Source organism: Biomphalaria glabrata, chromosome 14, assembly GCF_947242115.1.
Source record: "Biomphalaria glabrata chromosome 14, xgBioGlab47.1, whole genome shotgun sequence".
Taxonomy (NCBI): domain Eukaryota; kingdom Metazoa; phylum Mollusca; class Gastropoda; family Planorbidae; genus Biomphalaria; species Biomphalaria glabrata.
The window spans coordinates 24,203,501-24,230,714 of record NC_074724.1 but is presented as its reverse complement, the minus strand read 5'-3'; the positions used below and the strand labels follow the sequence as shown (position 1 = coordinate 24,230,714).

General features: G+C 37.9%; 1 protein-coding gene across 1 annotated transcript in view; it reads right to left on the bottom strand.

Moving 5' to 3' along the window:
- Window positions 1–2,678: 2,678 nt before the first annotated feature.
- LOC106072890 (uncharacterized) overlaps window positions 2,679–27,214 on the bottom strand; it is a 41,909-nt gene continuing 17,373 nt past the window's right edge. Inside the window, exons 4-10 of the mRNA XM_056011374.1 lie at window positions 25,250–25,356; window positions 23,936–24,179; window positions 11,556–11,717; window positions 10,744–10,759; window positions 9,310–9,409; window positions 8,148–8,410; window positions 2,679–3,679 (exon numbers count right to left, since the gene is read on the bottom strand). Coding sequence (XP_055867349.1) covers window positions 3,526–3,679; window positions 8,148–8,410; window positions 9,310–9,409; window positions 10,744–10,759; window positions 11,556–11,717; window positions 23,936–24,179; window positions 25,250–25,356 — 1,046 coding nt within the window. The 3' untranslated portion in view covers window positions 2,679–3,525. The remainder of the gene's footprint in view (window positions 3,680–8,147; window positions 8,411–9,309; window positions 9,410–10,743; window positions 10,760–11,555; window positions 11,718–23,935; window positions 24,180–25,249; window positions 25,357–27,214) is intronic.

Sequence of the window (27,214 nt, the reverse complement as noted above, 5' to 3'; positions counted from 1 at the left end):
ATAATAATGATGATGATGATGATAATGATGATGATAATGGTGATGATGATGATAATGATGATGATAATAGTGATGATAATGGTGATGATGATGAACAACTAAGAAGAACGTATTTTAACGATGGAAACAAGAGACGTTTAAAGTCTTTTACGATCTATTGACAAGCACCATGTGTTAGGAAATAGGAAAAAAAAAAGACAAAAAAAAAAAAAAAAAAAAAAGAGAAACAGAAAGCATATCTACAAGTTCTTAAAATCTGCAGTTCTACATATCTACAAGTTGTTTAAATCTGCAGTTCTACATATCTACAAGTTGTTTAAATCTGCAGTTCTACATATCTACAAGTTGTTTAAATCTGCAGTTCTACATATCTACAAGTTCTTTAAATCTGCAGTTCTACATATCTACAAGTTGTTTAAATCTGCAGTTCTACATATCTACAAGTTGTTTAAATCTGCAGTTCTACATATCTACAAGTTGTTTAAATCTGCAGTTCTACATATCTACAAGTTCTTTAAATCTACATTTCTACATATCTACAGGTTCTTTAAATGTGCAGTTCTACATATCTACAAGTTCTTAAAATCTGCATTTCTACATATCTACAAGTTGTTTAAATCTGCAGTTCTACATATCTACAGGTTGTTTAAATCTGCTGTTCTACATATCTACAAGTTGTTTAAATCTGCAGTTCTACATATCTACAAGTTCTTTAAATCTGCAGTTCTACATATCTACAGGTTCTTTAAATGTGCAGTTCTACATATCTACAAGTTGTTTAAATCTACAGTTCTACATATCTACAAGTTCTTTAAATCTGCAGTTCTACATATCTACAAGTTGTTTAAATCTGCATTTCTACATATCTACAAGTTCTTTAAATCTGCAGTTCTACATATCTACAAGTTCTTTAAATCTGCTGTTCTACATATCTACAAGTTCTTTAAATCTACAGTTCTACATATCTACAAGTTCTTTAAATCTGCAGTTCTACATATCTACAAGTTCTTTAAATCTGCAGTTCTACATATCTACAAGTTCTTTAAATCTGCAGTTCTACATATCTACAGGTTCTACAAGTCTACAATCAGGACCGGCCCTAACATTTGCGAGCCCTTATGCAAAACGGATAGCACAGGGCCTAGTATAGGTAGGGATAATTATAAATACATTCGTCTATGGCGCTATGCAATAAATTGTTATTAAATGAAAGCTGACTGCCGTTTTGTTTAAATCGCGCGTAGGATTTTAATAATTTCAACTCTCCAGGACTTTAAAAAAAAATATTTTGAAATTACGGGAGATTTAAAGGAGACCCTGGAAAACCTGGAGGCCGCGGAAGCTCTGTTTATATATACAAGTTATAATGGTTTAATTTAATAATTTACATCTAGAATTAGCGCTGGGACTATGAAAGTGCGTGCCCACTGCGACCGCTTAGATTGCAGTGGCCTAAGTCCGGCCCTGTCTACAATTCTACATATCTAAACATTCTATAAATTTACAGTTCTACAAATCTACAGTTCTACTTACCTACAGGTTCTACAAATCTACAGTTCTACTTATCTACAGGTTCTACAAATCTACAGTTCTACTTATCTACAGGTTCTACAAATCTACAGTTCTACTTATCTACAGGTTCTACAAATCTACAGTTCTACTTATCTACAGGTTCTACAAATCTACAGTTCTACTTATCTACAGGTTCTACAAATCTACAGTTCTACTTATATACAGGTTCTACAAATCTACAGTTCTACTTATCTACAGGTTCTACAAATCTACAGTTCTACTTATCTACAGGTTCTACAAATCTACAGTTCTACTTATCTACAGGTTCTACAAATCTACAGTTCTACTTATCTACAGGTTCTACAAATCTACAGTTCTACTTATCTACAGGTTCTACAAATCTACAGTTCTACTTATCTACAGGTTCTACAAATCTACAGTTCTACTTATCTACAGGTTCTACAAATCTACAGTTCTACTTATCTACAGGTTCTACAAATCTACAGTTCTACTTATCTACAGGTTCTACAAATCTACAGTTCTACTTATCTACAGGTTCTACAAATCTACAGTTCTACTTATCTACAGGTTCTACAAATCTACAGTTCTACTTATCTACAGGTTCACTACAACGATGAGTCAGAAAAACAAATGATGTTAGGAAATGAATGTGAACAACCAGCGCACAGAGTGTGAACCTGATCATGTATTTAAGTCGGCACGATACCGGACTATTATTTACAATTTCTTTACCGAGGAGGCAACTCTCTATTCCAAGACTGCATTTCTGATCTTTACCTCGTGGCTAGTCAGCTTCACTTTAGGACAGATCTTTCATTTTAAAACCACCTTTTTTTTTATCTTATATATTTAGAAAGATAGATTGATAGGTAGATAGATAGATATACATACATATTGCTTCTTGCAGACCTCTAAAGGCATTAAAACAATCTCTTTAAATTGAGTTCTTAACTCTAATTAGATTTCTATAATTGGTTGGACTCATCAACACGATACAAGATTGGTTTCAAGAAAACGTGACCGTAAAAAAAGTCTGCATATTATTTAGAACTCTATGCACCTTGCACACAGAAGTCTGTCTCAACAACTACACACAATTCTATTTCCTAGAAAAAGAAAATGAAACTTTTATTTTCAAAAATTGTTATCTTGCTTTTATCGAACCAAAAACAAACAAATAAACAAACAAACAAACAAACAAGTTCCTTAAAAACAAAATATAAACAGACATGTAATGTATTTGACATTTCAGTGTTGACAATCATTATGTATTGCAAGCTATGGCACATTTATTACACCCAACACATTGGTAATACAATTATAAAAGCTGTATTATATTTTGTTTAGAAAAAGGAAATATAGCGCTGTGATAATAAGTGATAAATCCATTTTAACATTTTAAAGAAATGAGACATAATAGAAAATGAAAACAAAAACATTTAAAATTTAAGGAAAATCTCTTCACATTCAACAAGCGAACTATGCAAAGATCAGTTTGTATTTAATATGAGATGAACTGTGTCCCCTTAATCAATTGGCTTCATTGTGAGATCAAATGAAACGGCTCTATAAAAGCCCCCTAAAATCTGGCCACTGGCAGTTTATGATCTAAACATTCCATTCACTGATTAGAACTAAACTAAAATTCATGAAACTAATAATTAAGAAGTAAAATAAAAGGTGGGGGGGGGGGGGGGGAGAAAGGAGGATAATTAGACACGTGACTCTGTATCTTCTGCTGTATGGAAGGATAAAAATGCCTGGATGTGTTAGTTAAGAAAAGCATTTACATATTTACAAATGAGAACAATGGTTAAGTGTGCAAATGGATCACACAATCCCGAGGGAGGATTATTCAATGTAACAATTAGTTTCTTGATTACATGCTTCGTGTTTAAACAATGGACATTTAATGAGCTCTGTACACTGCAATGCTACAAAAGGCGACACCGAAATAGAACATGGCCTCTGGAACCCGCTGTCTCCATCAAGTTAAAGAGAAACTCCATCTGGGTTAGGGGTGGTCAGTGCCGCCTCATTATTTCGACTTCTTCGCCTCTGAGCGCGGTCCTCTCTATTGTACACTCGGGGGGAGGAAGCATCGCTGTCTTGGTCAACGCCACTGAATATGACTTTGTCATTGAGGCTTGAGAAGTGAGTGAAATTATGGAGATTAGCGAGTGGGGAAAAACAAATAAACAATAAAAACAATAAAAAAAAATAAGATAAAAAATCAAACAATCCATAAATTCCCTTATTATCTTATCTTATATAGTACAGACGTTACTTCAAAAAAGAAGATGATTACGTCCTACGCGTCATGCATTTAGTCATGCATATTAACCAATGACTTAAATTCTGCCAAGTCACTGGTTTTCCTGGCTAGCTCAGGCAACCCATTCCATGCTGTAATAGCACTAGGGAAGAAGGAGTATTTGTACAAATTTGTCCTAGCATATGGGACGAGGAATGTGCCTTTATCTTTGTGTCTTTCAGAGTATTTTATTAAATTTTGTTTTTGTATTTGAAGATTATGGTTCAGTGTTTTATGTATGATTGCTACTTTACTTTTGAGCCTTCTGTCCTGAAGGCTTTCTAAATTTAGTGATTTTACTAAAGGTGTTACTCTAGTCAAATGTGAATATTCGTTTGTTATGAATCTCACTGCTCTATTTTGTGTCTGTTCCAGTTTCTTAATGTTTTCTTGAGTTGAGGGGTCCCAAACGGAGGATGCATATTCTATTATTGGCCTAACCAAGGTTAAGTAACATTTTAGTTTTATGTTCTTATTTGATTTATAGAAATTTCTTTTAATAAATCCTAATGCTTTGTTTGATTTTTTTGTAGTTTCATCAATATGTGGATTCCATGATAGTTTTTCATTTATTATAACACCTAGGTATTTTGCGTTTTTAGTCTGTGATACTGGTTTGCCATGAATAAGATAAGTGGAATTAATTTGTTTTAGTTTTTTTGTTACTCTTAACAACTGACATTTTTCTGGGTGGAAAGACATGCTCCAATTTGATTCCCATTTCTGTAATTCATCTAATTCTCTTTGTAAAATATCTGTGTCTTGTGTTGTTTTTATTGTTCTATATATTATGCAATCGTCTGCAAATAATCTGACTTTTGTTCCTGAACTAATGCAATTTGGTAAATCATTTATGTAAATTAAAAATAGTAGTGGACCCAAGACTGTACCTTGAGGTACACCTGAGTTTACTGTTATCGGTGTTGATTTAGAGCCATTTATTATTACAGTTTGTTCTCTCCCTATCAGAAAGTCTTTAATCCACTGATGCAGTGGACCATTAATGCCGAAATATTTTAATTTTTTAAGCAAACTATGGTGGTGAACTTTGTCAAAAGCCTTAGAAAAATCTAGTAAGATAGCATCTATTTGTTCACTATTATCTAAACCTTTTGAAAAATCATCAATTAGTCCTATTAGTTGTGTTTCACATGATCTATATTTCCTAAAGCCATGTTGGTATGGTGTGAGGACATTATGTTTGTCTAAGTGGTTTATGATGTTGCTACATATTATGTGTTCTAGGATTTTACATGTGATGCTGGTAAGTGATACTGGTCTGTAGTTCCCTGGGTCAGATTTTTCTCCTTTTTTAAATAGGGGGGTGACATTAGCTTCTTTCCAGTCCTTTGGTACTCTGCCCTGGTTAAGTGAAGCCTGAAAGAGTATTTTGAACACTGGGGCTAGCTCATTACTTAGTTCTTTGAGTAATCTAGCTGGAATACCATCAGGTCCAGAAGCTTTATTTGGTTTGGTGTTGGCTAATAGTTTTTGAATTCCATTTTCTTGTACTACTATATCTTCTATGTTGTCTACTTGGTTCAAATTCAGTAATATGTCTTTGTCTCCTGGGGCTGAGAATGCTGATGCAAAGTATTTGTTTAGAATGTTTGCTTTAGTTTCATTATCATTATGTATTATGTTATGTTCATCTTTTAATGGCGCTACGCCTGTTGTTTCCATTTTCTTAGACTTAATGTATGACCATAGGTTTTTGTTGTTATCTTTAGATATTACATTGTTTATGTATTCACTCTGCAGCTGTCTGCTTACTTTTTGGGTTAAGTGTTTAATTTTTATATACTTTTTGTAAACTCTTTCTGCATTAGTTTCTTTAAATTTTCTATAGAGGTTTTCCTTCTGTTTACAAAGCTTCTTTAGTCTATTATTAAACCAGCATTTATTTATTTTGTTTGATGTGTATTTAGTTGGTATATGATTTTCTATTATGCTTTTAAGATGGTTTTTAATGAAATTCCAGAGGTCATCGACTGGTTGGTTAATGTCTTTTTCTAATAAGAATGTTTGTTGAAAGTTTAGTGCAGCTTGGTGTAGTTGTGTTAGGTTACATTTATTCCAGAGTAAGATTTTTCTTTTGGGTTTTGTATTGGCTACTGCTTTTATCTGACTGTGTATTTTTATGATCTCATGGTCTGATAGACCAGGGATAATTTCATAATCAACTACTAATCCAGGTCTGTTGGTTAAGAAGAGATCTAATGTGTTGTTTAATCTAGTTGGCTTTTTAATGATTTGATCTAAACTTAGGTTGTGTAAAGTTTCTATGAAAAGCTCATTTATGTCCTTAAGGTTTTGGTGTTTATCTATGGTTAGTGTTTTCCAATTTATATCAGGTAGGTTGAAATCACCCATAATCCAAAAAACTGCATTTTTATTTGTCTCTTTAAGTGTAGTAATCTGATTACATAGTTCCTGCATGTATTCTAAACTAGAATTTGGTGGTCTGTAAATGCTGCCTATTATTAGGGATGTTGAGGTGGTATTAATTTTACAAAATGTTGATTCTACATTTTTTGAGTTAGGTAAGGTAATTTCTTCTGCTATAAGAATGTTTTTTATTGCTAAAAGAACTCCTCCATGATTATCAGCCCTATCTTTTCTAAAAATTTCATAATTACTATTGAAAATTTCTGCATTATAAATTTCAGGATGCAGCCAAGTTTCTGTTCCTGCAATTATGTCTGGTTTCTCACATTCTAATAAAATTTCTAAGTCTGCTGTTTTGTTCCTAATGCTTTGAAAATTTATAACTAAGGTTTTAAGGTATTTTGGTATTACTTCTTTAGTAGGTTTGTTTAGTGAGGCTGTTGTATTAATTTTAGTAGATTTAGGTTTAACAGGAGTGGATCTGGCTAGTGGTTGGTGAGTTTGGTTCGGGATGGTGTTTAGGATGTTGTATGGGTTAGAAGTGTCCGCATCAAAGGAATCAAACAGTCCTGATGTAAACTGAGGTAACCCACACGGTACACAGTGCCATGATGCGTCTTTGTTGCCTAAGGCATAATACACAGGTGTATTCATATGGAGACATGATGCATGGTACCATTCATCGCAGGTGTCACATTGAATGGCTTTCTGTTTCAGGGTGCATATTTTTTTGCAGATGTTGCATCTATCTTTAGATCTAGGCCCTGGATTTGACTCTACATCTCCTGCCATTAATATTAACAGTGATAGGTATTTATTTCTGCTGTGTCTGATTGAGAACTTCCATTTGTGATGGGTAATCTTCTTTAATGTTATAGATGTGTATGTTAGGTTATTTTTGAAGTTGCATTGTTCTAAAGTGTGATGATTGATTATGACTGCTGTTTCCTTTTTAAGTTTAGTGTTGACAAAGGTAGATCTAGTTCTGTGTTCAGCTAGTGTGCATTTGGTGATTATTAGGATAAATAGCCAGAGCAATTTCATGATGACTGTTCTTGATTTTAGTTTTTAAAGGAGTCTAGTCTAAATCTAGTTTAAGGTTTACAATGCCTAAGTTAAGGTTAGGGTTAAATTAAATTAAATCAAATCAAATGGTTTATTAAATTCAAAATGTGGACCTAGACTAGATCTAGATTCTAGATCTAATTCTAGATCAATATATTTACGTGTATAACTAACTACATAGAATATTACTATTAGTTATTATTAGTAGTATTAGTAGATGATTAGTAGATCTAAAGCCTTAATTAAAGTCTAAGTCTAACACTAGACATAGATCTAAAATCTAAGGATATAATAATAAATATAGACTAGATCTAGATCTAATAAATTATAAGGATTAGTGAGACAAAATAGTCCTAAGCTAAGAATTGTTAATTTGAATTAATTAGTAGAAAAAATGCTGAATTAAGTTAAATATATAATTTAAAGATATTAGTTTATTAGTTAAATAGCTTTTTTAATGAATTTGGTTTGATTTAATACAACAAAACGAAAAATTTAACTCATCTCTGATTACAGTAAACAGGGAGCAGCCATCTTGCCAAGAGCGCGTAACTCAAAGATAATATTTTTTTGTAAATGTGTGCCTTCATTAAATGGACATTAGCCACTAAGACTTTTAGATCACGTGATTGTTTAGGACACTTATGAGTTATATATCTACAGTTAAAAAGCAAGAATTCTATTTCTTTCTCAAAAAATATAGCATGCTTTTAGATATTAGTATTTTCATTCATAGGTGGATCTTTATTAAAGCATTCGAAAAATTGTAGGGGCCTCCACATGATTAAATCCGGACCTGGTAACAATGGTTGAGAGCCGAGGAGCCAGTGTCTATATATAAACTTACTTATCATCAGTTGAAGTCTCATTTTGTTTGTCGTGGCTATTGAAGCCTATATTGACACTTCCCTGGCCTCCTTGTGACACATACAGATTTGATCTCGTCTTGGTGGTATCATGGGATGGCTGTGATGTCTCTCTTTCACGAGGATTAATGGGAACTTTCTTGGGTGTATCTGCATCTGAAGCCGGTCTAGCTGTTGCTTTACCTCGACCTGTCGTGACGTAATCATAGTCGTTCTCTGGTTTGGTCACTTTGGCGTCTTGTTTCTGGAGGATGATCAATAGAATATTAGTTTCAATTAACAAAAGAAACATTGTAGGCCTAGCATCTTTTACATCTTTGAAATTCTCATACAAATTATCGTATAAGTTATTTTATAAGCTATATCTGATTCATAATCTTATAATTTATATAACGAATAGTGGTATAAATTATATTATGAATTATTCTGTAACATTTATTATGAATAATCTTGTAAATTATCCTATAAGTTATAGTATGGATTATTTTACAAATGATCTAATAAAATATATTATAAATTACTAAAATTATGATTAGCAAACCTTTTCTGATTATTTTAAATTAATACAGTCCTCGAAACATATACAGGTATTATATATATATAACAGATATTTAATTGTGATAAAGGATAAGGATAAAATCAAGACAGATCATAATCTAGTTTCTCCTAGTCATCGTATAGAAATCTATAAAGCGTATAGCAACACGTGAGGATAGTGGGCTAAGTGGTCGTGAATATGACCTTCGGACTATCATCATATTGGTCTCTAGTTCAAATCCGGCGGCTTACTATCCTGCATGAACACTTTGTGAGCTTACTGGGGAGTGCGTGCTAATTTTTAGGTTTTGGTGGTGGTGGTGGTGGTGGGGGCACTAGCAAAGGCTTAGGAAATATTGAGCAGTTTTTAGAACGTAAATTCAGCCGAGAACATTTGTCAACAATGACGTGCAACGTCACAGCCTGTGGGCAGTTCAGACCAATAGCTCGTAGCTCGTCACCACGTCACAAGTCTGTACGAGCTATTGGTCTAAACTGCCCATAGGTTGTGACGTTGCAGGTCAGTGCTGAGGCCTTCTATAACGAATGGTATCGATTCATCAATCGAGTAAAAATAATTAGATTAATAATCTGGTTATCCATTACTTCCTTCTTTGAAGATTTGAACCATTCCGATGAGGCAATGGACGAGAAAGCAGATTTGACTCGTTTGAGTTTTGTTGTGTGACGACCGGCATCTTGAGTACTGTAATACAAACATTATACAAAGTCAAATGGATTTTGACATGCAAGGTTATCAAAGTATCATTACATGTCTGTAGCGTGCAATTAAATAATATATACATTTTTCCCCCAATTTTATAAAACATATTGATAGGACTATTGCTTAATCCCTACAAGGTCAATGTCTGTAAAGAACAACAAGTCTATGTAGTATGAATGTACAGACAGAAACCCATTAACAAATTAAAGCACTAAATAAATTATCTGCCAATTACAAGTTTGCTAATAAAAGATTAAGGATAGTAGTACATGGTTGAAGTCTGTTTAAAATGTACAGCACACAAGATATGTAAATAGTTTACACATTTATCCCCCATCCCTGCCTAATTGTCAGCAAAAATGTAAAAACAAAACAAAAAACATTATTTTTTTAAAAATATATAATTTAAAATATGAACCAAAATGATTTTTAGTTTTGTGTGGAATGTCTGTCTGTCCACATGTCCGTCCGTCCCGTTTAGATCTCGTAAATTAGAAAAGATAGTGAAAATCTGACACCATAATATTTTAGTCCATTCAAAGTTCTGATGCAATGGCTACTTTTCTCTTTTCTAAAAGCGAAAAATCTAATTTTGTAAGTCACTTATGCAAGTAGTTTTTTCATAAAATACACCACTTTACAACTAGTCACTATTAATAAGTAGCAAACACGGTAGGGTCTTTAGAAGTTGAGATAACCACTTGTCATACATCCATGACACTTATGTAAATGGTTAGTTATTACATTTTTATGGCTACGTTATGTAAGTTCTGTCATACTAACTACTTCATTTACACACAATAAATATAGTTTTAAAGAGAAAAAAAATCTATCTAGTATGTATTGAAATCGGACATAATTTAAAACAACAATTAATAAATAGTTTTTCAGATTAGCGCGTGAACTGTAGTGAACAAACGATTCACTAAACAATTTTTTTTTTTTACGGAAATGTTTTTTTCTTGATGCTTTGAATAAGAGATTGACCTTTTACAAAACAATGAGATCAATTAGATATTCATTATAAGACATGAGTTAGGCCAGGTTCACTTCTAACTTCACTTTCACCGATATTTTAGTCTGCTGGACCGCTGAGGCACCACACAAGATCTGTCAACCTTCTTTCTCCATTCTTCTCTGTCATTTGTCTTTGATAGAATTTCATTCTGATGTTCTTTCTGAAAATATTGAAACCTGCCTTTTTACCTGCCTGGGTGGACCACTTTCCACACAAACTGTCTTTGTAACCTTGTAATTGTTTAATTTAAATAACTCTATACTTTTTTAATGTAATAGATAAGTTTTTAAAGACTTACATTCCATCTGGATTTTCTGAAAAAAAAAACAAAAAAACAAAAAAAAAACGCATGAAAAATTTAGTTTTAATGCCTCATAAAGAAGTCTCGGTCAAACAGACAGAGTGAGTTGATATAAGCTTTGTAAAAAATATATAGCAGTTACTAATTGAATTGAATTGTTTTCTGTGAAATGTATAGCAGTGGCGTAGATAGCACCTTTCCATCATTTGGGGGCATGGGGGTGGATTGACCTCTTTGGGGCCCTTGCATTTTGCGTATTATTGAATATTTATTGTAAAAAATAATTTCGAATTCTCGTTTGGCCCCCCCCCCCACCCTATGAAGCTGGGGCTCTGGGGAATTTTAAAATTCTTCCCCTATCCTCCCCACGCCACTGATGTATAGATGTAATAAAAGATACAATCTACGTTTATATATCTTTGTCATCGATCAACTTTGTTTAATGACATTGACATAGAGGACCAAACCTTTCATTAAGAAAAAAAAAGCACGCTTGTTACTAAGTGTGCTACTGTTCTGGAAATGTGGAGGGACTTGATTACGCGAACTGTCACAGCACCCCTATAACGAAAATTAAGCAGTAATATCGGGAATCTAATTATTTAAACTACTAGATTTAGCTCTCATTCCCTTCTATTTTTAAGCACTGGCCTAAATTTAAACATTTTCTAAAAAAATACAAATAAGTGCAAATGACATTTTATTTATTGTCGTAGACGTGTAGTTTTATATGTTAATGATACAAAACATAATTTTTTTTAAAATGCTAATGGTATTCGAAATGTAGGGTCAAATGAAGGTGAACTGACCGCTATCAGGATTCTTTTGTAGACACTTTTTACAATAAATACAATAGAGCACCATTATAAGGATGTAAGCGACGATAACACCAGCGATGACGCCTCCAATAATGCCTCCGACATTCAATTTGGACGATCCTGTTGAGGGCGCCTCTGTGGGAGCCAACACCCCTAGAGTAAAATACAAAAAATCTTGAAAACATTTACAGAGCATTAGCCTACTGTTACGTATACATTCCCACCACATACACCCCCACGACATAACAAACCCCAGCACATAACATACCTCACGACATAACATACCCCACCACATAACATACCCCAGCACATAACATACCCCACGACATAACATACCCCACGACATAACATACCCCACGACATAACTTACCCCACGGCATAGCATATAACATACCCCACGACATAACATACCCCACGACATAACATACCCCAGGACATAACTTACCCCACGGCATAACATACCCCACGACATAACATACCCCACGACATAACTTACCCCACGACATAGACATCTCTACAAACACCTTACCTTATACGTTTGTATCTAATCTAAATAAGACCGAACAAAATGAAGGAATACAATTGAAACTGATCTTGAACAAACGTTAAAGTAAAGTAGGCCTAGGTGACCTACCCATTTTCAGACCTTACGTTCTATCGGACAGATGATGTCATTGTCATCTGTTTCTATAGACGTCGGTTAACGAGGGTGTAATGTGGTCAGCACAACGACCAACCGTATTATATTTCCCCAGCTAATTAAAGTCAGGTCAGAATACTATTACAGTTGGGTGCACTCAGGGGTGTCCTAAAATCCCGAAGTTCAAAATCCCTTCCTTCATCGAGATTCGAACCCGATACACCCCTTGATTCGGAAGTCAAGAGCTTTAACCTCTCAGCCAACACGCCACCTTATGTATATATATATTGTTATATTGTTATATATATATATATATTGGCGATGTTCTATATACTAGCGATAAAAGCGCTTCGAAAATTTTGAATTTAATTCCTACTATCAGCCTATCGGAAAGGTAGATTTCATCTTTTCTTCAACCTCGTGGCATGTCCTTTACCATCTATTGCACTTGAACTTGAAAACTCCTTTCTAAAAGAATCATTACACGCTATGAAACACCCGCGACTTTTCTAACAAATGAAGTTCTAAAGCTAATGCATAATGAAGACCTTAGTGCGAATCATTTTTTTTTCCTTTTCGATTTTCTCAACACATTTTACCTAGTTATAAAAAACAAAAACGAGACCATTCTGTTTCCTTGTAAGTCTAGCTTGAATAATGCAACGAGTTGCTTGTCAGCATCCGTTCATCATCATCAAACTCCATGAGAGTTAAGATTTGAGAGGTTCAAATCCTGTCCTGCAAAAACATGCAGTTTTGCGCAACGCCCTTATGTCGCCATACAGGTAAAATGAATGTGGCTTTTCAGGCCTGTTAAACGTCTGTGACAGTCGAAAAGAACTTGAGACACACATTCATCTTTCTAGCCCCTGCTGGACACCAGCGGTACAATGGTCCGTTGTGCATTGGGCTATATATAATTACTTGTACAGGCAACGGCCACCGCGAAAACTTTTGGGAGCACTCCAACAATGTTTTCATTTCAATTATTGGAATCTTTGCTAGGGCTAGTTCTGTCGTATCACTCTAAACTATTGGGGCATCCCGCGCTGTTGCTGTCCGAGTTTGACCAGCTAGCACATAACCAAAACACCGAATCACTAAATGGAAGTGCCTATCAAATCACAGGACATTCTCATGTTTATCTTTGTACAAGATATTTTAAAAGAAGACCTTATGATGTAGATACAAAATAAAACATTTGACTGTAACACTCTCAACCAATTGTTGTTGGGGTTTTTTTGGGGGCACACCAGCACATTTCTTTCCAATTAATCCTCCTTAAGACTATCTAGTCATCCACCTCTCGACACCGACTGAGTGGACAGCTAGAACATTGGATTCACTCAAACTTCACATATTAATAGACTAGAATAGATGAATCATTTCATTAATAAACATTTGTAAAGACTATTTCGTTTTTGATAATGGCTAACAGATTCTTATCAGTAAATTTGATGTGAATGACTTAAAATCAAACAAAATATTTCACCATTGGAACAAACACGTTAAAGTTTAACTTAGTTTAACAATGTAAACTTAAGAAAGTTCAATAGATATTGCAAAGCGATCGAGCTAATATGCCAATAGAGTTGCTGGATGTATTATTATAATATTAAGCAAGGTTTAACTTAGTTTAGTTTATGGTGAAAATCTACAATTAAAATTAGGTATCAAGTTATTGTAATATTGTTTAATCTTTAAGTAAAAATTCAAAATGAAACAAAAACTATTTGTTTTCGGTCCATAAGAGTCAGTGGGTAATTTATAAAAAGAATAATTTAAACCAAGTTATATATTATAACTGAAATTAGGTAACCAATCTCACTCTCATCAGACTACGAGGCTTAATATAACGGAACTATAGCTTCGTACCACTACATCATAAGTTAGATGCTAACTTGATCTTAACGCTATATTTGTTCTTTTAAGAGAAGGGTTTAATAAATTGAATTAAAACAAAAATTTTAACAAGAGTAATGTTAAACAAAGTTGTAAAATTTATTACAGAAAATATTTCCACTCCAGGTGTATACGAAAATATAAGCTAGAAGCATATGTAAAAAGATATATACAAAAAATATTAGTAAAAATATCTACAGAATCTTGAGCGTTTTAGCACACACAAACACAAATTATTATATATTATATACATTTATAAAAATTAAAAGCCATTTTACATATTTATTTCCTGAATACATTTGGTTAGGAAATAGCATTAAAACATTTCTTCAATTCATTTACATTAAAAGACTCCATAAAAAACAAAACAACAACAACACATAATTTAATGTTTCAGTAATTAGACTTGTAACTGGTGTATAGGAATTAAATGTAGACTGATTAGGGTGTATTGGAAATAAATGTAGACTGATTACTGTGTCGGATTATGAAGTATCGGATTATCAAGAGTCAAATGCACTAGGTGAGTCTATATTTTAACGTATATAGATGAATGAATAGGATTAATGTAGTAGATGTTGACACTAAGTTCAAGCGTCTATATACATACTTCCTGTATACACGTTATAGCTTTTGCCTTCTAGAAAATCTATCCTTTTCTTGTTCCAAATTATACCCATCACTTGTCTAAAGGCCATTCTATCTGTGTGTTGATACGTATCGCTATATTACGAATTATATTTGGATGTCCTTACTCTGATAGATATTATAAAAGAACGCACTATCACTAGCTAGTACATCTGTTGTTCATAGTACGTCTTTCCTAAGTTGTTGTAGGCTGCAATACTCTTGGCACTATTGCATGTACTTAGGAAATGTGTCGGTTTTTTCTACCCAGATCTAGATTTACGTCAGTGCAGGCAGTGCATCTGCCCTGGTCCTCACCTTGTATGGATGCCTTCACAAAATAATAGAAAATATACGCAAGAAGTGAACACAATGAGATTAAAATGGGAATGGATAAGCACGTGTCTAACGTGTCCTAGCGTAGCGTTTAAATACATCTTCATCCAATTCTTTAGTTGTATTTTGGGGACTTCAGAAACAAAAATCCTATTTAAGGCCACCGTTAACTTAGATCCGGCACTGGCTCTAACATTTAATCAGCATGACCTTTCCACTTCGAATTTCTGACATAAGGGAAATAACTGACACTGACAATTACAATACACCCTGTTGTTATATCCCTTGAGAGGATAATGTCAACTGACCTCGCAGACACATTCAAGGCTCTAAGCATTCCAAAGAGAATCCTTATTACCTGTCAAAGGCAGTAGTGCTGCAGACCTGCCACACCATCAGAGCATTTCTTAGTGGTCAGTGTTAAGGGGACTACAGTGACGCTCAACCCAGAGATTGATATGTAATTCACTTCCATAATAATAATAATAATAATCCTTTTTCTTTCGAATCCGAAGATTGAAGAGGAGTACAGTATTCCACGTAGGTGAGCAGTCCAAGCTGCAACCTATTTATATTTCGACACATCCAGCGCAGACATAAACGTCGTCCGGCGCTGGTCGATTTAGGTTTCATTTCGACGTCTGCGTCTGTCATCAGCAGTAGATTTTCATTAGGTCTCAAATGTGTATTCCGCGGCCTTTGTAAGAAACCAACACTTGTCTGGTTTGGAAACCGTCTAATAGCAGGTGCTCTCTTAGATTTCAATGTCAATCAAAGCAAGCTGTCACCTAAGCTGGTCTTTAAAACATTTTGGAGCTCCTCTGTTATGCCGACCACCTTTCTTCTCACCAAAAAGATTTCCCTTGCAATACGGTCGTCCCCCCCAGACGGTGATACATGTTGCCCAGCGTGGATGTCGAGCTATAAGCAGTCCCTCTGTCCATACTGGCATTCGCAAGAACATCGCTATAAGCAGTCCCTCTAAGCTGTCCATACTGGCATTCGCAAGAACATCGCTATAAGCGGTCCCTCTAAGCTGTCCATACTGGCATTCGCAAGAACATCGCTATAAGCAGTCCCTCTAAGCTGTCCATACTGGCATTCGCAAGAACATCGCTATAAGCGGTCCCTCTAAACTGTCCATACTGGCATTCGCAAGAACATCGCTATAAGCAGTCCCTCTGTCCATACTGGCATTCGCAAGAACATCGCTATAAGCAGTCCCTCTAAACTGTCCATACTGGCATTCGCAAGAACATCGCTATAAGCAGTCCCTCTAAGCTGTCCATACTGGCATTCGCAAGAACATCGCTATAAGCGGTCCCTCTAAACTGTCCATACTGGCATTCGCAAGAACATCGCTATAAGCAGTCCCTCTGTCCATACTGGCATTCGCAAGAACATCGCTATAAGCAGTCCCTCTAAACTGTCCATACTGGCATTCGCAAGAACATCGCTATAAGCAGTCCCTCTGTCCATACTGGCATTCGCAAGAACATCGCTATAAGCAGTCCCTCTGTCCATACTGGCATTCGCAAGAACATCGCTATAAGCAGTCCCTCTGTCCATACTGGCATTCGCAAGAACATCGCTATAAGCAGTCCCTCTAAGCTGTCCATACTGGCATTCGCAAGAACATCGCTATAAGCAGTCCCTCTGTCCATACTGGCATTCGCAAGAACATCGCTATAAGCAGTCCCTCTGTCCATACTGGCATTCGCAAGAACATCGCTATAAGCAGTCCCTCTGTCCATACTGGAATTCGCAAGAACATCGCTATAAGCAGTCCCTCTGTCCATACTGGCATTCGCAAGAACATCGCTATAAGCAGTCCCTCTGTCCATACTGGCATTCGCAAGAACATCGCTATAAGCAGTCCCTCTAAGCTGTCCATACTGGCATTCGCAAGAACATCGCTATAAGCAGTCCCTCTGTCCATAATGGCATTCGCAAGAACATCGCTATAAGCAGTCCCTCTAAACTGTCCATACTGGCATTCGCAAGAACATCGCTATAAGCAGTCCCTCTAAGCTGTTCATACTGGCATTCGCAAGAACATCGCTATAAGCGGTCCCTCTAAGCTGTCCATACTGGCATTCGCAAGAACATCGCTATAAGCAGTCCCTCTGTCCATACTGGCATTCGCAAGAACATCGCTATAAGCAGTCCCTCTAAACTGTCCATACTGGCATTCGCAAGAACATCGCTATAAGCAGTCCCTCTGTCCATACTGGCATTCGCAAGAACATCGCTATAAGCAGTCCCTCTGTCCATACTGGCATTCGCAAGAACATCGCTATAAACAGTCCCTCTAAGCTGTCCATACTGGCATTCGCAAGAACATCGCTATAAGCGGTCCCTCTAAGCTGTCCATACTGGCATTCGCAAGAACATCGCTATAAGCAGTCCCTCTAAGCTGTCCATACTGGCATTCGCAAGAACATCGCTATAAGCGGTCCCTCTAAACTGTCCATACTGGCATTCGCAAGAACATCGCTATAAGCAGTCCCTCTGTCCATACTGGCATTCGCAAGAACATCGCTATAAGCAGTCCCTCTGTCCATACTGGCATTCGCAAGAACATCGCTATAAGCAGTCCCTCTGTCCATACTGGCATTCGCAAGAACATCGCTATAAGCAGTCCCTCTAAGCTGTCCATACTGGCATTCGCAAGAACATCGCTATAAGCGGTCCCTCTAAGCTGTCCATACTGGCATTCGCAAGAACATCGCTATAAGCAGTCCCTCTAAGCTGTCCATACTGGCATTCGCAAGAACATCGCTATAAGCGGTCCCTCTAAACTGTCCATACTGGCATTCGCAAGAACATCGCTATATGCAGTCCCTCTGTCCATACTGGCATTCGCAAGAACATCGCTATAAGCAGTCCCTCTAAACTGTCCATACTGGCATTCGCAAGAACATCGCTATAAGCAGTCCCTCTAAGCTGTTCATACTGGCATTCGCAAGAACATCGCTATAAGCGGTCCCTCTAAACTGTCCATACTGGCATTCGCAAGAACATCGCTATAAGCAGTCCCTCTGTCCATAATGGCATTCGCAAGAACATCGCTATAAGCAGTCCCTCTAAACTGTCCATACTGGCATTCGCAAGAACATCGCTATAAGCAGTCCCTCTAAGCTGTTCATACTGGCATTCGCAAGAACATCGCTATAAGCGGTCCCTCTAAGCTGTCCATACTGGCATTCGCAAGAACATCGCTATAAGCAGTCCCTCTGTCCATACTGGCATTCGCAAGAACATCGCTATAAGCAGTCCCTCTAAACTGTCCATACTGGCATTCGCAAGAACATCGCTATAAGCAGTCCCTCTGTCCATACTGGCATTCGCAAGAACATCGCTATAAGCAGTCCCTCTGTCCATACTGGCATTCGCAAGAACATCGCTATAAGCAGTCCCTCTAAGCTGTCCATACTGGCATTCGCAAGAACATCGCTATAAGCGGTCCCTCTAAGCTGTCCATACTGGCATTCGCAAGAACATCGCTATAAGCAGTCCCTCTAAGCTGTCCATACTGGCATTCGCAAGAACATCGCTATAAGCGGTCCCTCTAAACTGTCCATACTGGCATTCGCAAGAACATCGCTATAAGCAGTCCCTCTGTCCATACTGGCATTCGCAAGAACATCGCTATAAGCAGTCCCTCTAAACTGTCCATACTGGCATTCGCAAGAACATCGCTATAAGCAGTCCCTCTAAGCTGTTCATACTGGCATTCGCAAGAACATCGCTATAAGCGGTCCCTCTAAGCTGTCCATACTGGCATTCGCAAGAACATCGCTATAAGCAGTCCCTCTAAGCTGTCCATACTGGCATTCGCAAGAACATCGCTATAAGCGGTCCCTCTAAGCTGTCCATACTGGCATTCGCAAGAACATCGCTATAAGCAGTCCCTCTAAGCTGTCCATACTGGCATTCGCAAGAACATCGCTATAAGCGGTCCCTCTAAGCTGTCCATACTGGCATTCGCAAGAACATCGCTATAAGCAGTCCCTCTAAGCTGTCCATACTGGCATTCGCAAGAACATCGCTATAAGCGGTCCCTCTGTCCATACTGGCATTCGCAAGAACATCGCTATAAGCAGTCCCTCTGTCCATACTGGCATTCGCAAGAACATCGCTATAAGCAGTCCCTCTGTCCATACTGGCATTCGCAAGAACATCGCTATAAGCAGTCCCTCTGTCCATACTGGCATTCGCAAGAACATCGCTATAAGCAGTCCCTCTAAGCTGTCCATACTGGCATTCGCAAGAACATCGCTATAAGCAGTCCCTCTAAGCTGTCCATACTGGCATTCGCAAGAACATCGCTATAAGCGGTCCCTCTAAACTGTCCATACTGGCATTCGCAAGAACATCGCTATAAGCAGTCCCTCTAAACTGTCCATACTGGCATTCGCAAGAACATCGCTATAAGCGGTCCCTCTAAACTGTCCATACTGGCATTCGCAAGAACATCGCTATAAGCAGTCCCTCTGTTCATACTGGCATTCGCAAGAACATCGCTATAAGCAGTCCCTCTAAACTGTCCATACTGGCATTCGCAAGAACATCGCTATAAGCAGTCCCTCTAAGCTGTCCATACTGGCATTCGCAGGAACATCGCTATAAGCGGTCCCTCTAAGCTGTCCATACTGGCATTCGCAAGAACATCGCTATAAGCAGTCCCTCTAAGCTGTCCATACTGGCATTCGCAAGAACATCGCTATAAGCGGTCCCTCTAAGCTGTCCATACTGGCATTCGCAAGAACATCGCTATAAGCAGTCCCTCTAAGCTGTCCATACTGGCATTCGCAAGAACATCGCTATAAGCGGTCCCTCTAAGCTGTCCATACTGGCATTCGCAAGAGCATCGCTATAAGCGGTCCCTCTAAGCTGTCCATACTGGCATTCGCAAGAACATCGCTATAAGCGGTCCCTCTAAACTGTCCATACTGGCATTCGCAAGAACATCGCTATAAGCAGTCCCTCTAAGCTGTCCATACTGGCATTCGCAAGAACATCGCTATAAGCAGTCCCTCTAAGCTGTCCATACTGGCATTCGCAAGAACATCGCTATAAGCGGTCCCTCTAAGCTGTCCATACTGGCATTCGCAAGAACATCGCTATAAGCAGTCCCTCTAAGCTGTCCATACTGGCATTCGCAAGAACATCGCTATAAGCGGTCCCTCTAAACTGTCCATACTGGCATTCGCAAGAACATCGCTATATGCAGTCCCTCTGTCCATACTGGCATTCGCAAGAACATCGCTATAAGCAGTCCCTCTAAACTGTCCATACTGGCATTCGCAAGAACATCGCTATAAGCAGTCCCTCTAAGCTGTTCATACTGGCATTCGCAAGAACATCGCTATAAGCGGTCCCTCTAAACTGTCCATACTGGCATTCGCAAGAACATCGCTATAAGCAGTCCCTCTGTCCATAATGGCATTCGCAAGAACATCGCTATAAGCAGTCCCTCTAAACTGTCCATACTGGCATTCGCAAGAACATCGCTATAAGCAGTCCCTCTAAGCTGTTCATACTGGCATTCGCAAGAACATCGCTATAAGCGGTCCCTCTAAGCTGTCCATACTGGCATTCGCAAGAACATCGCTATAAGCAGTCCCTCTGTCCATACTGGCATTCGCAAGAACATCGCTATAAGCAGTCCCTCTAAACTGTCCATACTGGCATTCGCAAGAACATCGCTATAAGCAGTCCCTCTGTCCATACTGGCATTCGCAAGAACATCGCTATAAGCAGTCCCTCTGTCCATACTGGCATTCGCAAGAACATCGCTATAAGCAGTCCCTCTAAGCTGTCCATACTGGCATTCGCAAGAACATCGCTATAAGCGGTCCCTCTAAGCTGTCCATACTGGCATTCGCAAGAACATCGCTATAAGCAGTCCCTCTAAGCTGTCCATACTGGCATTCGCAAGAACATCGCTATAAGCGGTCCCTCTAAACTGTCCATACTGGCATTCGCAAGAACATCGCTATAAGCAGTCCCTCTGTCCATACTGGCATTCGCAAGAACATCGCTATAAGCAGTCCCTCTAAACTGTCCATACTGGCATTCGCAAGAACATCGCTATAAGCAGTCCCTCTAAGCTGTTCATACTGGCATTCGCAAGAACATCGCTATAAGCGGTCCCTCTAAGCTGTCCATACTGGCATTCGCAAGAACATCGCTATAAGCAGTCCCTCTAAGCTGTCCATACTGGCATTCGCAAGAACATCGCTATAAGCGGTCCCTCTAAGCTGTCCATACTGGCATTCGCAAGAACATCGCTATAAGCAGTCCCTCTAAGCTGTTCATACTGGCATTCGCAAGAACATCGCTATAAGCGGTCCCTCTAAGCTGTCCATACTGGCATTCGCAAGAACATCGCTATAAGCAGTCCCTCTGTCCATACTGGCATTCGCAAGAACATCGCTATAAGCAGTCCCTCTAAACTGTCCATACTGGCATTCGCAAGAACATCGCTATAAGCAGTCCCTCTGTCCATACTGGCATTCGCAAGAACATCGCTATAAGCAGTCCCTCTGTCCATACTGGCATTCGCAAGAACATCGCTATAAGCAGTCCCTCTAAGCTGTCCATACTGGCATTCGCAAGAACATCGCTATAAGCGGTCCCTCTAAGCTGTCCATACTGGCATTCGCAAGAACATCGCTATAAGCAGTCCCTCTAAGCTGTCCATACTGGCATTCGCAAGAACATCGCTATAAGCGGTCCCTCTAAACTGTCCATACTGGCATTCGCAAGAACATCGCTATAAGCAGTCCCTCTGTCCATACTGGCATTCGCAAGAACATCGCTATAAGCAGTCCCTCTAAACTGTCCATACTGGCATTCGCAAGAACATCGCTATAAGCAGTCCCTCTAAGCTGTTCATACTGGCATTCGCAAGAACATCGCTATAAGCGGTCCCTCTAAGCTGTCCATACTGGCATTCGCAAGAACATCGCTATAAGCAGTCCCTCTAAGCTGTCCATACTGGCATTCGCAAGAACATCGCTATAAGCGGTCCCTCTAAGCTGTCCATACTGGCATTCGCAAGAACATCGCTATAAGCAGTCCCTCTAAGCTGTCCATACTGGCATTCGCAAGAACATCGCTATAAGCGGTCCCTCTAAGCTGTCCATACTGGCATTCGCAAGAACATCGCTATAAGCAGTCCCTCTAAGCTGTCCATACTGGCATTCGCAAGAACATCGCTATAAGCGGTCCCTCTAAGCTGTCCATACTGGCATTCGCAAGAGCATCGCTATAAGCGGTCCCTCTAAGCTGTCCATACTGGCATTCGCAAGAACATCGCTATAAGCGGTCCCTCTAAACTGTCCATACTGGCATTCGCAAGAACATCGCTATAAGCAGTCCCTCTAAGCTGTCCATACTGGCATTCGCAAGAACATCGCTATAAGCGGTCCCTCTAAGCTGTCCATACTGACATTCGCAAGAACATCGCTATAAGCAGTCCCTCTAAGCTGTCCATACTGGCATTCGCAAGAACATCGCTATAAGCGGTCCCTCTGTCCATACTGGCATTCGCAAGAACATCGCTATAAGCGGTCCCTCTAAGCTGTCCATACTGGCATTCGCAAGAACATCGCTATAAGCGGTCCCTCTAAGCTGTCCATACTGGCATTCGCAAGAACATCGCTATAAGCAGTCCCTCTGTCCATACTGGCATTCGCAAGAACATCGCTATAAGCAGTCCCTCTAAGCTGTCTGGCATTCGCAAGAACATCGCTATAAGCGGTCCCTCTGTCCATACTGGCATTCGCAAGAACATCGCTATAAGCGGTCCCTCTAAGCTGTCCATACTGGCATTCGCAAGAACATCGCTATAAGCGGTCCCTCTAAGCTGTCCATACTGGCATTCGCAAGAACATCGCTATAAGCAGTCCCTCTGTCCATACTGGCATTCGCAAGAACATCGCTATAAGCAGTCCCTCTGTCCATACTGGCATTCGCAAGAACATCGCTATAAGCGGTCCCTCTGTCCATACTGGCATTCGCAAGAACATCGCTATAAGCAGTCCCTCTAAGCTGTCCATACTGGCATTCGCAAGAACATCGCTATAAGCAGTCCCTCTAAGCTGTCCATACTGGCATTCGCAAGAACATCGCTGTTTGTGGTGCGGTCTTGCCATGGTATGATTAAGATAAATCGAAGACATCTTTATTGAAAGCCTTCAAGAAGCCTAAGTTTCTGTATAACACCCATGCCCTAAATCTATATAAGGGTGGTTGAGAGAAACACAGCTTGGTAGACAATGGTTTTCGGAGGCGTTTAAAAGCACTGCTAGCCCCAGCCAGATGGTTATCAACTTCCCTTAAAAGTGATACATCATTTGATATCGAATTAAAATAGCAATGTATTCGATTTCGAAGGTCAAAAATGAGTTCAGTGTTACATAACTTAATTATATTAAACAATCTGTTCAATTGTCAATTAGCTTGATATTTATTCATTACTATTGTCTGAACGTATGAATGCAAATTATCTTTCGGTTACTCTGGACATAAGTTCTACCCAATAAAACCAACTAACCGATTAAATAAACTAAATCTTCGTTAGCGTCTGTTCTCACCATAGAACCCGAATAATTAAAATATGATTGCCTACATGCATTGGAGTATTTTTGCTAATACTTTCAACAAGCGATTACGAAATAATAAAATTAACAAAAGTTATATCAACAGCAACAAAACAAACCAAAAAAATAACATTGGGGGAATTAGCTGAATTAGTTAATAAGGCAGACAACAAGGGAAACCATTGCAGCTAAAATTAGTAAAGTTGTTTCCCTTGCCAAATTTGCTGAGCTGTTAGGATTTTTGGCAACCATACCAATTGTGAAGTTTTCTCTCATGAACTCTGTAGTGTGGTCATACACGATACAAATAAAGGTGTCCCCATCGTCTGTTTCCAGGAAGGGGAAGCTCAGAGTCGTCTCCAGTTTCCACAGAACACACGGTCCGTTGGTGGATTTAACGACGGGCTCAGCCCTGGTGATGTCCATTAGGTTGGAATTTTTTTCAACCTTGGATTCTTTTGTGGTATACTTCCATGTTAGAATGAGATCATCTGGACCCTGTAAGAAATACGTGAAACAACGTAGTGGTCAGTCAAACATACAAAGTGAATATATTTTATTGAATTGAGTCTAATGATACAGTTTGTATGTCTGAGATTGACGATAAATTATCCTCACAATCTGAACATCTCAGAAAGTTTCTGTTAGGCCTATTAAAGATTTTCATCCAGTGTTGGAAAAATTACAACTATAAACAGCTACCTTTTCAGTGTATCTGGTGAGCAGAATAAAGAAAGTGTTTTTTGATAACCAATGATTTTTTTATCAAGGTATAAGATAGTTTTGGTGCTCTGTTTAGCACTGCCTAATCACATTTTTGAAGGTCTTCCGTATGTAGCTCTTTTTTTTTTTAATTCTGTGGGCAACACTGACATTCAGTTGAGCTAATCCTAATCCTTTGTGTTCAATTTTGAGTCACGATTTTTGCTCACATCGTCGTTACGCCATGTAAGAGTTTTTTTTTTACACCACACCATAGGCAAGTATGTAAAATAAAGAAATCTGATATTATATCTTTAAGTGAATTTTTAGATGCGAATAGCTGAACGTTTCGCTCACATGAAATATAAAAACAACATTAACAATATAAACATATTTACATATTAACCTACAATCTCAACATCGCATCAGGTTAAAACATTGATTAAATAATAATAATAATAATAATAATAATCGCCGTACCACTGTCTCATAATTTAAGAAAAACTGAGATAGAAAAACAAAGAAAATATGGGAAAATATGGCTTGGAGATTAGGCGTCTATGGAAATTGTCCAAAATAACAATATACCCCATTGTTATTTCAACCGAGCGGATAATAACAACTGACCTCACAGACACCTTTAAGGCCCTTAACATTCCTAGGAACATCCTCGTTGCCTGTCAGAGAGCGGTACTGTTGCAGATCTGTCACATCACCAGAAAATTCCTCAATGGAAACTGTTAAAGGGACTACGATGAATTTTGTTTCTCTTTAGCGAAACTCGACACTGGCAGCGCCAAAGAATGACTACTCGTTCATTTCTAACATAATAATAATAATAATAATAATAGAAAAATTAGATTTACATAAGCTGTGCAGGTGAGAGTGATATTGTCTCCAACTTCGTTCTCTGAATAGTTGGGTCCGTTTTTGTTGTCCGGGACCATGACTAATGGTTCCTGGGATACATGACCTAGAAAAGAGAGATAAAGGTCAATAGGTCAATAGTCCTAGAATGTACATAGAAAACAAGCAAAATATGACCAAAAAAAAATCTTTTTTTTTTTAAACAGATATTATTAAAGGGGAAGAACCTTAAAGCCACTGTTATATATATATATATATATATATATATATATATATATATATATATATATATATATATATATATATATATATATATATATAACAGATAACAAACAAAAAATGAATTAATTACCACTAATTGATTAAATTATTGGATTATTTCTTCACGAATTCATGCTATGTCATCGAATATGAATAATTGAGCAACATTTCAACTTGCTCTGAGAATGGAAGTAGGAGAAAAAAACGTATAAAATATTTGTTACACAGACAGACAGACAGACGGAGTGAGTTAATATAAGTTTTGTAACAAAGACAATTTGCTTTCAATATCTGTCTGGTCAAATGTTTATACACGTTATTTCTACCACACCCAATCGAGGATCAAGCTGACATTTTGCACGGTTATTTCTTTTACCTTACGACACAAGAATCAACTTTAAACAAATAAACCAAGTAGTTAATGAACTATTTGGTAATTAACTTATTTTGTTAGTTAACTCGAACAATGTAAAGAGATTGTACTTCACTGACGAGGTGGTATACTTTGAACTAGCTCCCTTTATACTTTGTAGGTGGCCGCTTTGAAGCTAACAACAGATAAAAAAAAAACATTCTATTTTCATAAGCGATTAGCTGGCAGAGTGGTTCGTGTATTGGTCTGAGGCTGAGGAGGTCGTAGCCCTCGAGTTCAAATTCAGGTCGCTCACATTTTTTATATAAATGCATTTAAAAAGCGATCACCCGGATACCCCTTTCTTTCTTATTCCCCCATTACCCCTGGTCCCGACAATTGATAGGATCCCAGAGTGTAGTAAGAAAACTAAAAGTACGAAATTTAGTAAAGATGGGAATCGAACACATCTCTTAAAGTTCGGGTTCAGTTCGGTGAGATTTAAGTTCGATTTCGGTTCGATTCGATGACGAGTATGGTTCGGTTCGGTCAGGTCTAAAGTTCGGGTTCGGTTCGATGTCATGAAATTAGGTCATAGCAAAAGTAGGTAAATGTAATAATGTTTAATTCGGTTTTAATTAGATAAAACAGTGATGTGAAACCTTATACGGCCGGTGGGCGATTTTAATTTCCACACTTGTATCGGGGGCACATAACATAAAATATACACACACAAAAAAACATTACATAAAAAATAAAGTATTTCTGCCTGAAGAGTTTAATTAATGTATGTTAGTTTTAATAGTTTAGATATTTGCGATCCTTGTGCTAGATGTTAGTGCAAGAGCTTGTATTCTTTCTGCGTTGGGTCAAAGTTGTGTCTGGTAGTGGATACTGAAACTGTCTTACGTTTGTAGTATGATTGGATTGTGAAACGGCGAGGTGTGGATTGGTTACTACAATCTTTGTTGAACTTATCAGTACCTATATAAAGTATTCATATCCACTAAGTCTGATTATAACCACCGTTACCCTCCTTGACATACATTGTAAGTATCCCTTATTGTACACACTTCATTTGTGCCTCAAGAGTTGGTCATTTCATTGCTATTCATTCGTCACATGATACTCTATAGAAATGACATCAGGGTTGTTGTTGTTTTGAGCTTTGGCTCGTTTGTTGTTTGGCCTTCTGACTGTCATGATCCTAAGTGGGCTTTTTGTTCGCAATATATATATATTGATTTTATTTTGTATATATGGTGCATAAGTAGCAATTGGTAATACAGTACTTGAAAGTGTATGTGCTAATACAATGAGTAAGTATAGCCTCTTTGGTTGTTTGGAACAT